Source organism: Empidonax traillii, unplaced genomic scaffold (genome assembly GCF_003031625.1).
Source record: "Empidonax traillii isolate 1590-97213 ecotype Southwest subspecies unplaced genomic scaffold, ASM303162v1 scaffold31:size1920502, whole genome shotgun sequence".
Lineage (NCBI taxonomy): Eukaryota > Metazoa > Chordata > Aves > Passeriformes > Tyrannidae > Empidonax > Empidonax traillii.
In genome coordinates this window covers 1,757,441-1,768,500 of record NW_020955224.1, presented here as the reverse complement: position 1 = coordinate 1,768,500, position 11,060 = coordinate 1,757,441, and the positions used below count along the sequence as shown (strand labels likewise).

General features: G+C 43.7%; 1 protein-coding gene across 1 annotated transcript in view; it reads right to left on the bottom strand.

Moving 5' to 3' along the window:
• Positions 1-2,964: 2,964 nt before the first annotated feature.
• Positions 2,965-11,060, bottom strand: part of LOC114073712 (calpain-8-like) — a 30,760-nt gene continuing 22,664 nt past the window's right edge. Inside the window, exons 13-21 of the mRNA XM_027911447.1 lie at positions 10,665-10,701; positions 9,925-9,990; positions 8,956-9,013; positions 8,417-8,481; positions 7,143-7,211; positions 5,769-5,847; positions 4,749-4,865; positions 4,094-4,152; positions 2,965-3,143 (exon numbers count right to left, since the gene is read on the bottom strand). Coding sequence (XP_027767248.1) covers positions 3,120-3,143; positions 4,094-4,152; positions 4,749-4,865; positions 5,769-5,847; positions 7,143-7,211; positions 8,417-8,481; positions 8,956-9,013; positions 9,925-9,990; positions 10,665-10,701 — 574 coding nt within the window. The 3' untranslated portion in view covers positions 2,965-3,119. The remainder of the gene's footprint in view (positions 3,144-4,093; positions 4,153-4,748; positions 4,866-5,768; positions 5,848-7,142; positions 7,212-8,416; positions 8,482-8,955; positions 9,014-9,924; positions 9,991-10,664; positions 10,702-11,060) is intronic.

Here is an 11,060-nt window from a genome sequence, read left to right as displayed (position 1 = left end):
GTAAAGAATGAAAAGGAGTTTGAAAAGGACTGCTCCTTCTGTGCTTGCTCATACACCATGGATCTGATCATTAGCCTGCAGTGATGGAAAGGAGAGATCCCTCTGTAAATCTCCCATTCTGCAAGAATGAGCAGGTGATACATAATTGCACATACCATGTTGATTCTTTTTATTCTTGTAGCTCATAGGCAGAATCCCAAATACCTGTGATTGCCTTGTACCTGATGCAGACATTTACTCTGGTGCAAAGCCGGTGTCAGATGCTGATGGGGTAGGTTGTATACCCATGGGAAGTTCCTCTATAGACAACCACGAGGCAATTAGTGCACAAGGCATTTGGAACTCTGAATGTGGTCTAATTTGAATCTCATTTTACAGGAGCAACATACAGAGTTCAAGTTTCCAGTTCATGAGGCTGCAGTGCAAAGGGAAACATTTCTATGGGAAAGTGGAGAGAGAAAAGAAAGATTGAAGAGCTGTAGCAGAGTTTCTGTGGGAGTCTCTTTTGCCCCACCATATCTACAAAGCGCTGAGAATGCCATGAAGCATGGTTTTCATAATGATAGTGAACATACCACAAATTCATGAACCTTTGTGACTTTCCTGCATTATAATTCCCCATGACTGAGCTACTCAAATCTACAGAGAGCTGTAGTGCTTCACAGCTCCAAAACCAAAGCACAGCCAACATGCAGGGCATAAGAGTGCAGAGTCCAGATGCCCAAGCCCTGGCTCAGCTCACTGTGCCCCACCACTTCCACGGGAGCTGCTGCAGGCATTACAGTGAAAAGCTGTTTTAGCCCCATCAGGACTAACAGGGAGAACTGATGAGCACAGACATTTGCTCAGCTTGCAGCACAAGGAAGGAAAATCAGGTGGACATTAATCATCTTTTTGCAGATGCGTCAAGTGAAAAGGAGGAGCGCGTTCAATCCCATGAAAAGGCTTATTTTTGAGCAGTTGTTCTCTCAGACCTGATAGCCAAGTGCTGTGCTCAAAGAACAAATGAAAGAGGACGCTGCTCCTCTGGAGCTGCCTGCTTCCCAAAGATAAAGGAAGATGGAGTGCAGCACTCCACCCATCCTGTACAGGAGGGTGAGAGTCATTGAGATAACTGTGAAAGTTATTGTGGTAGGGGCATCTGGCTTGATGTAAAGGGAGAAAAAGTGGGACCATGCAGTGGATTTCTGCATATGTTTGCATTTCCCAGTCCTATGGAGAGAGGCCTCTCTGACTGTAATTGGAATGAACTCAAGAGTAGCACATGTGAGCAGAAAGCAAATCTGAAGCTGCAAGCAGTCAGCTCACCCTGCTGCATGGTTAGTAAGCAGACGTGTTGCATACTCAAGGTATAGGGCAGGGAAGGACATGCTCATTTTACTGAAAAGGCAGAGCATTCACCAGAAAATTCTCAAGGTTTTGGAGACCTCAGCTCTGTCTTCCAGGCAGGTGGAGGTACATAGATGTCTGTTGTTGGGTCTGCAGGCAAATATCTGCCTTGAAAAACTGATAGTAACCTATAACAGTGGCATGCATGTCATGGTCAGTGATATGGGCAGAGGGACAGCAGGGGGAAAGTGGTTCCTACACTGGCTGCTTTTATCCTGCAACCTGAACTAGGAGAGGACCTCTAAATGCGCAGCGAATACCATCTATTAGAAAGGCAGAGCTGTGCACTGACGCAGGTCACACATCTCTTTTAGTTAGATAGCTGTAGCCAGCAGCAAAAAAAAGGGCTAGGAGATATCAAGTGGAGATTTGGGGTTTGTCATGAGCAATTCTGCATTTGGACATTGGAACCAAACAACAGCTTTCTTCCTGCACAAAGAGCGAGCTTAGGAACATGCGGGTGTGGAGGATCCTGTGTCCAGGATTTTTGAACACTGCCTCTCTCAAATACAGCACTGAAGAGAAACAGAAACAGAGTCTTGTCCCCACATCTGCCTTGGGGACACAGATTTCTGCCTGCACTCCTTCCACTCCTGGGGAGAAGTGTCAAATACATATCATGACCATGACAAGCATGATTTCATCAGATCATTACTGCAAGTTACAGAAGTATTTTCTGATTGCTAATAAAGACTGCCAGATTGTCTTGCTGGCATTGCTATGCTATCACTCCTTATAATACCGTGAAATTCAATGTAGAGAGGTTTTTTTAATGGATAAATGTTTTGCAAGCTCTTAGAAGAGCACAGCACTGTTAGCCAGTGTAAAGTTTAAGGCAGTTGAAGCCAGTTAGCTTCAGTTTCTTCTTCAAATAATAATCCACATTAGCACATTCCTCACATACTCAGGCTCCTAGACCCCCTACATTTGCAATTTATGTTCCTCCCCTCGCTCTTGTCATCTTGAGGTTCTGAGCTCCAGTCATTCACAAAAGTAAAATTCCAAATCCCATCTTTGGGCATGCATAGGGACAAGTATTCATAGGAGAAGATCTCAGCTGAAATAATTGCAGGAAACTGCACATAACCTACCACCCTCTCTCCTCCTCCTGGAAGACTGAGCCAAGACTTGTGGAGGAGTGCCATCACATTTTGCTGATTCCCAGTTCACACTCAGGGCTGTGTCTATGCCCAACTCCTCTGTGTACTCAGCAGCTCATCATCTGCCTCCAAGCTCCTCAACCACAGCTTCTGCAGATGCCTGGCAGAGCCAAAGAGGACAACTGTCTGCTGCCAGAGCAGCAACACAAATTTTGCCCACACTCTTGAGCATGGTTTTCTCTCTGTAATGCATTTGCTGGATGTTACAGGCAGTGGAGATCCCTTCCAGGATTTTGAACAGCGCTGAACTTTGATGCACAGTCAGAAGTCAAAAGCAAGCCCCCTGGGTCCATGTGTGCTAAGTCAAAATTTATGAGATTTCAGCGTTACACAGAGCAGTACCTTCAGGGCAGGAAAAGAGGTCAGTTTGGTGTTTGTTTGTTTATTTTTCTATGTTTAAGAGTGCATTTATTTTATAACTGACAGGAGATCACTTAATTTTTAGTGGCTTAAAATAACTTGCCAGTAATAAAAAAAAGTTTCTCATTTTTCAAAACAAGGCGATGCCAAACAAATGGTTCCATGTTCAGAAGAGCCTCAGAGATCTCTGCTGAATTGATCAACCGTGGTTCAAACCAGCGTGCAGCACAGCCACTGAGGGAGAAACAGAACAAGGAGTCAGGCCATCTGGAAGGTCTACAGAATCCCACTGGGGCACTCTACCATGGCTCTGGGAGAACAAGCTGGGAAAGGCTGGAGTTGCATTTTAATCTCTTATACATGAAGGATCCATCTGCTCTGGAACTTCGGGGAAATCTATTGCCAGGATCAACCTCAGACATGGCAAGTGAGGTCTCTTCCATAGGGAAACCAGTTTTTCAGGGCAAGCTGGAGAAAACTTCAACTTTCAACCTTGAAAAATTCTAAGGTGGGTGTATGGAATGTACAGTTTCAGCTAGATTTCACTAACTGTGACTGAGGGTCACAGGGGCTTCCTAGCCATCCTCCTCCCTTCGAGCCAGTCTTCAGCTGAGAGGACTAATTGGATGGACCACTTGGGGCTCCTTCCAGCTGTTTCCTGAGATATATTTGTATTCTGCAAAGGGAAGACTCAAGCTGATGGCTTTTATAACAGCTTCAACAGGAGAAATTTGCATTAAAAACCATGTGGGAAAAAAAAAAAAAAAAAAGACCTGGCATCTTAAAAGGTTTCTTCTAATTCTGGTAGGTTGATCAGGACATTTTCTGCCAGACAAGAATAGTTCCCTGCTGTGTGTTTTCTAATGAACTGACCACTGCCCTCTAAAAGAAGATAGTGAAATGCACTGTGTAAGCATCTTTTCAATCAGCCTTAGGAGCTCTGAATGTATTTTTACTTTTTTGGTTGTATAAGGTAAATGTTCATTCTACTAATTCAAACAGGCCTTCTGAGATGAAGAATCTTTTCACATAAACTTGCCCTTTGAATCACTATCATGCTTATCTTATAACAGTGATTTAAACAGTGATTTAATTAGTGATTTTTAATGAGTGTATTTTAGCGTGGTCCACTGTTGCAGGTGGTATTTCAATACAAGGTGGTATTTCAATCGGACCAGCCTTACCTCAGCCAGAGAGAGCTGGATGACTCCATTCTTGTCTTTATCCAGGAGATGGAACACTTCTGAAATGTAGGAGAGGGAAACAAAAACTTGGATATAAACCGCAGAGTTTGGCATGTAGAGAACCATTGTCTGACAAAACGTAAAGGTCTGGATTTTTGCCAACCTATTGGAAATCCAGACTGGTTCTGTAGGATTACAACTGTTCTTCTTTCCTCTTACAAGTTACTTCTAAGCTGCTTCATGGGGCAGAATAGATCTAGAGCAGCAAGCTAAAAGTTGGCAGCAGGACAACTATAAAATCTGATGTGGTAGCATCTGGTATGGTCTGGGGACAAACCTGTAAATCTGGTCTGAGTAAGGACTGTAAACAATAGATTGTACCATTTATAGGAACTGGGACAATGTGGGAGCCAGAGCAGACTCTAAAGCAGAGGAAAATGGTATTGTATGTTATGGAAACATGTCCATGGTCATTCAGACAGAAAGACTGTTTTTTCTCTGCTGATTCCTCCAACAGATGGACCCTGACACAATGTTGCTGGCATCCTGACATTTCCATTCCGTTTTCTACATTCACAGTTAAAAGACACCAAATACTTAACAGAAGCTCAAAGTTTTCAGGAATTCCCCTTGGCTGATGAACAGAGTCACTTACTGAACAGGGTCTCCAAGCGGATCATACACGCCACAAAGCCATCAAAGTCGATGGTCAAATTGCTGCAGGCGTAGCGGGTGACAATGCTGTGCTGCACCTGATCATTGAGCGTAAAACCTGAAGGCAGGAAAGCACAGGAATCCCTGACACAGCACATTAATATGCTGTCTTTGATGTGACTTATCCATGGGTTGCTGCAGCTGCAGGCAGGCTTGGTGGAAGGTCACAACTATTCCTTCCGAAAGGTCTGTTGGACTCCATCACCCATCTCTGTGGGTCCTTTCCAAAAGGAATTGTGCCATTGTGCTGGGTGAAGAGAGTCATAAAGTTCTCCCACAGCATTTTGTCAGACTGCATATTTCACATTGTTTCACAGCATACCCATTCCTACGTTCCCCAGATAAACCCCTAATTAGCAAGTCTTGGCACTGCAGCTGAATAGCAGTGATTGCAGCAGAGCCAATTGCTCACATAACACATTGGGCTCTATTCAGGCCCATATTAGTGCTATTTCTGTCTCTGGATCATTCACATAAACTCCACTGAGCACAAGACAAATCAAAAAACCAGTGCTCCTCTCAATGCCCCCGAGCTGGCAAGCACTGCTACAAAAATTAATAGTACACATCACAGAGGACGTCACTGGGGCATGCCTTGATCAGGCTTGCACCTTCTCTAGTGTAGAAAAAGGTGGTAGGAGGAGATGATGGCAAGAGAGAGATTGGGCATAGCTCTAAAAGAGGACTATTGGATTAGAAAATAACGAGGCCAAAAATAATCAAATGGATAAGCAACGGTCACAGCATGGACAAAAGTATCAGCGGTTCATAATGCAGAACAGAGGACAGGGCTTGATGTATATAATAGCAAAAGGATAGAGCAGGATGTGACTGTCAGGAAGGGAGAATGGCACTGGCAATGCTGTGATCTAGGTGACGGGAGAGAAGAAAAGCCATTCAAAGTCTCCACTGTTCTTCCAAGGTTTGGCAATCCAGCAATGTCCCCAAGCAGCACACTCACCTGCCTCTCTGAGGGCATTTCGCATCTCATGGGAGTCCATGGTACCAGAGTAGTCCCTGTCCACTTTCTTAAAGATTGCCTGCAGCAGAGGGGAAGGAGAGAATATGGAGAGGGCACTTCAGCTTGTGCCCACGCAGCAACGTGATGGTGTGGGCACAGGGAGGTGGGCTTGGGCTTTCCCAGCTGGGTCACAGCAGCAGTGAAGACATGCTAACACAAGGTTCATCAGGGATCAGAAGCCAAAATGGACTAACCAGGGGGCTCCTCTAGGGTTTAACCTTGGTTTACTAGTCCACTCTGCAGCCCGTGCCGTGCCATCCTCCCTGCTCATGTAGCTGGATTAATGCCAGGTTAATGCCGGGACAAAGATGCCCACCTCTGCTGTGTCCACACTCACTGCTGTGCAGACACAACCTCGGGTTTCTGATGGCTGGGACAGGGGCTGCCCCCACCAGCCCACGCTCCTACTCTTTGAAACATTAATGAGCAAGAGAAACATTTCAAGTAGCTATGGGCAAGGAAGGCAGACTGCAAAACATGCTCCCATGGGCTGGCAGCCTGCCTGCCTTCATATTACATGGTGGCAGACAGGCCATTGAGGAAAATATCATTTGGCAAACGCTGTAAGAGAGAAAGTCCATTTTGCTTCATATTTCGGACAGGATGACAGATGCTTTCTGCTGCCAGCATGTTTATTATCCAGAATTAGATGCCACCTAGACCTACAGATAATACTTGATTTGGGTCTCAAGGCTTGCTTTGCTGACAATCCCTAGGACAGAGCCAGGGCTTCATCAAACTCTAAGGCAGATGCTCTGTGATGACCAACATCAAGTTGGTCAAGCAGGCTTGTCTGAAAGGGAAGTCACATAAAGAAGGTCCAAATTTGACCTTCCTTTAGATTGCTTGATTCTAGCTGAACTTCTTGAGATATTAAATGCTCTGCCAGAAAAATAATTCAGTATTTCTACAAGATTTAAAGAATACAAAGCCAGGTTTTTGTAGGTCCTAAAAATATGTTTTTCGTGTTTGCTTACGCTTAGCCAGCAATGCAACATATTGCAACAGCAGAGATTTTGTTCACATGAGCTTTAATAGAGCAGGCAGCAGAGAGAGCTGTCTTTGCCAACAATGAAAGAGGGTTAATCTGTCTTTCCATAAGGTATTGCAAATTATGGAGAGTGGTGGGGCCACGGTGAAAGAGAATTTGCTTGTGCACTGTTGAATGAGAGGTATTCCAGAGGCTTGGAACAAACTCCAACCAGGAGAAGGAAGGCTTCAAAATATTTCTGCCTATGATGGTTTAACCCTATCTCGGTTCTGGATCTGTACTTCAGAGCTGAGAGGGAAGGTGAGACAGAAATATTACGTTACCAAATACTTTTGAATCTTCATCCAAAGTGTCTTGAATTCTACAAGTCCCAGGGTACCGGTCCCATCAGTCTGGGCCACGTTAAGGCATGGTTCAAAAATCAGTATTCCTCTATCCTTAACAAAACTGGAGAACAATCAGTTCTGATAAAAACATATCACCCATCACAGTGTCATATTAATGCCAGTTTAGTTCTAATTTGTAATGTATCTCCATCTCCCACAGACATGCCCACAGCTTTACATTTGCTTAGCTAAAGGCATGCCAAGAATTTCTAGGCTATCTGCACTCTCAAGGAATGATATATGGGATTGCTAAATATATAAGCATGATTAGATCCACTCACATTTTGTACAGTTAACAGTAGATTAGAGTCCTTAAGGAAAAAAGGGACTGGCCTCACAATGGATAATTTTTAGAAACCAGGGGGAAAGCACTGCAGGGAAAGAGAGAGTCAGTAGGAGGCTAAAGTCTTCCTCCATGTCCTTCAGGGACTTGAACATCCTTTCCAGTGGGAAATTATGCAGAAACAGGGATTTGGAGCCTATGACGCTGTACTTACTGAGTTTCCCATTAGCCTGGGGAGGCTGTGGACTGTAGGGAATGGCATCACTTCTCTTAACAGTCAGTTATCCATAATGTCCACAGCTAATCACCACTGGCCTCGATATGACCATGCCATGAGACCAATATTAGCATGATCCAGGCAGCACAGCTCCTGACTCTCCCAGGGCACCTTCTCAGCACATCAAAGGAGCACTAGCATATGTGTTTGACCTCTCCTTTTCCCTCGACTACTTAAACGTGATTAGCTCCCAGGTGCCCTCCCAGCTGTGCAGAAGGGAGGGAGGCACAGCATGTACTTGTAGCCTTTGCCCTGTGAAAGGCTCCCCAGGCTGTCTCTGCTGCTGCAAGCTCGGTGCTCCATAACTGGACCTGACTTAGAGATGGCAGATGAGGATGTGCTTACAACCTGTGTCCTGACAAGCATCTGAAATAGCACAGGTGCATACAGGCAGAAAGTCCCTGTTTCCTCTCCCTCCTATTTTTAGGGAAAAGTTTAAGCAGTGAGACATACAGAGCAGGTGAGAGAAGCAGCTGATGGTTAAATGGTTCAGGTTTCTGCCACTCTGAGCTGATAGAGCTGCTTGGCTGAATTTTTTGCCTTCAGCCATGTGGCTGGACAATTGAAGTGTAAACTTGGCCATCTTGTCAGGAAGTTTTGCAAAGGAGATCCAGAAACCTTAGAGGTGATGAAATGACCTTCAAAGGATACATCCAAAAGGCTGATCATCTCCCTGCAAGTGTTAATGTTGAATCCATCACTTTTAACATCCTTTCCTGTAAAAAAAGGAAGTTCAAGTCAGAAATACTTTTAGAGAGAGATTTTTCTGCAGTCAGCCTTGGAAATGTCAGCCACCTTAAAATCTTGGCAGCAAAGCAAATGCTCTGCCATTTCTTCCACTATTTCCCTTCAGTTGATTAATATGGCTCTTCTTTTTTTTTTTTTTTTTTTTTTTTTTTTGCATAGGGGGAGGGAATGTCATTGGGTTTGGTGATGCTGAGCCCTTATCTGTCCACATATCCTATCGTGGTTCTCTGGCAGGACTTAGAGGTGGAGCACCAGGTAGTATTACCTCCACTTCCCCCCTCCTCCCCTGCCCCCATATTTAGATGTTCAACAATCCAGGAGAAACTCAGCTAAGGGTAGACACAAACTCAGTTTTTCATCACCCTTAGCTGATAGAGGTGGGGTTTGTCAGCAGAGATCCCGCTCCCAGCTCCATCCAATGGGAACTACATAACATTACTTACTCTTTGCTAAAACCTGGTTTAGGATAGTCTGAAGTTCATTTGCAGTCAATTCACAGTCCTGGACAGAAAGCAAGACATGCTTTAGGTATTAAGACAAAAATCATTTGAAACAAGCTATATTCATTTGCTGTCAGACGTCCAGAGACTATTTCCCTTCCATATCTAGGGCATGCAAAACCTTTAAGTTTTTTCTAACACTATACATTTACCCTCAGATATCAGAGGGAGAAGATCTTCAAAAGCCATTAATATTTTCCAGGCATTCAAATGGGAAATAAGCGGTTTGTTAGGTGCTGTAGTGATATGACCCAGTAAATGGCGACTTTTTAACAGGTTTGACTGAATAAAGAGGTTCTGGAGAACATTTGAGATTTTCCAGGCTTATGAAAACTACAACCAAACAATACTAAAATTGCCCTCTGAAAACTCAGAAAGGTCTTTCTAACTAACTAGATGTTTTCTCTCTCCTATACCAGTGGCCACCTGTTCATTAAGAGAAAACCTGACGTGACAGCCACAGGCTAGCTCAACAGGGCTTTGTAAATACTGTTTTTCAAATACAATAAATAGAGAAATAGCTCAGCCAACAGTTTTGCGATTCCTGGGGCTAAACAAAAAGGAAGGAATTGGCCAGCTAGGCAATTGTCAGAATTATACGATAACTCCACGGGTAATTTATTTCACCATGGGATAATATTTTCAGAGTCCTCACTTCTATCACCCCTATTTTCAAAGTTATTCCCTGCCCTGCATTACTGAGGGGAAAAAATCACATTTTGCACCAATAAGAGCAACAATGTAGAAAATCTTCTCTATTGTAAAATAAATGGAACTGAAGCTGTGAGTTAATAAAAGAGGAGAAATACCTGGTTTTTTGAAGGCCAGTCAGCAAAAGGAATCGGCAAGTCAAATATTTGCATAATCTTAACAGACAGGTCTTCATCTTTTTCATTCACTTAATCCACTTACCTCTCCAGAGAGCTTCTGGAACAGAGTCTTGAACTCATCATCTATATCTTTGCTATCGACACGAGGCTAGAGGACAGAGATGACCAAGAGTGTGGTTAACAAGGTGGTTCTAGAAGGCGAGCTGTGGATATCGTACAGACACTGTACAGGGGCCTATTCACAGCAACTGCAAATAAGCACTTGCTCTGCAGTCACGGCAGAAGAGAGATACTACTTACATCACACCAGCCAGGGGCTGGCTTCATTTGAGAGTAAATACTTCCTAAGGCTGATGAAAAAGTTTTCTCCTGCTACCAAGATAGTTTTATAAAACAGCCGCAGGGAAAATGTTGCTGCACTTAGCCATAGCAATTCAGCAATTCTTTGCAAGTCTGCTTTTGCATTTTCTCTTACGCTTCAGGAAGACTTTGTTTTTATGGGAAGGATCATTCTGTGCCCTTACCCCCTTCTCCTACCTGTGCTAAAGGGAACGACAATCTACTGTGTTCCAGTCCAGTCTACAAAGGTGCAGTTTCTGTGCTATGTGACCCAAGTACATGAATGTGAAACTAAGACATGGATATATGAAAAGAACCTCCACAAATAAAAAATATTTCTCCTGAGCACAAAAACACACTGTAACCCCAGATCAGATAAGAAATGAGTCTTGCTCCTGTTTTATCCCCCATTATGAAGGAAAAGTCTTCCAGGAAAAGAAAAAAAAAAAAAAAAAAAAGATCTGCCCAGTTAAGTCATCTAACCTCATATGGTTTTGCAGACACCACATCACCCATCATCCTAAGGGGAAAAAAAAAAAAGAAAATAAATAAAACAGCCAGAAATTATGAGTCTACTATAAACTCTTGCCTTTAAAATAATTAGCAAAGGAAGTTGTTTGACTATAAGGTGTTAACAAAAGCACAAAACAAGCCCCCAAGTTTCCTGCTTCCCATGCTCCCCATCCACCACCTCTGCTTGCCCTAACTCTTTGAAGATATTTCCCTTGGGAAATCCAGCCTTGTTGTTCTTGTCTCGGATTCCGACTCCTGTTTTTTTGTTCCATGGCTGCTATTGATACAAACCTTTTTAAAACCACCTCCTCATCGTCATGCTCCCAATTCCTGCACTCTTTAATTGTGGTAACTTCTACTTCACAA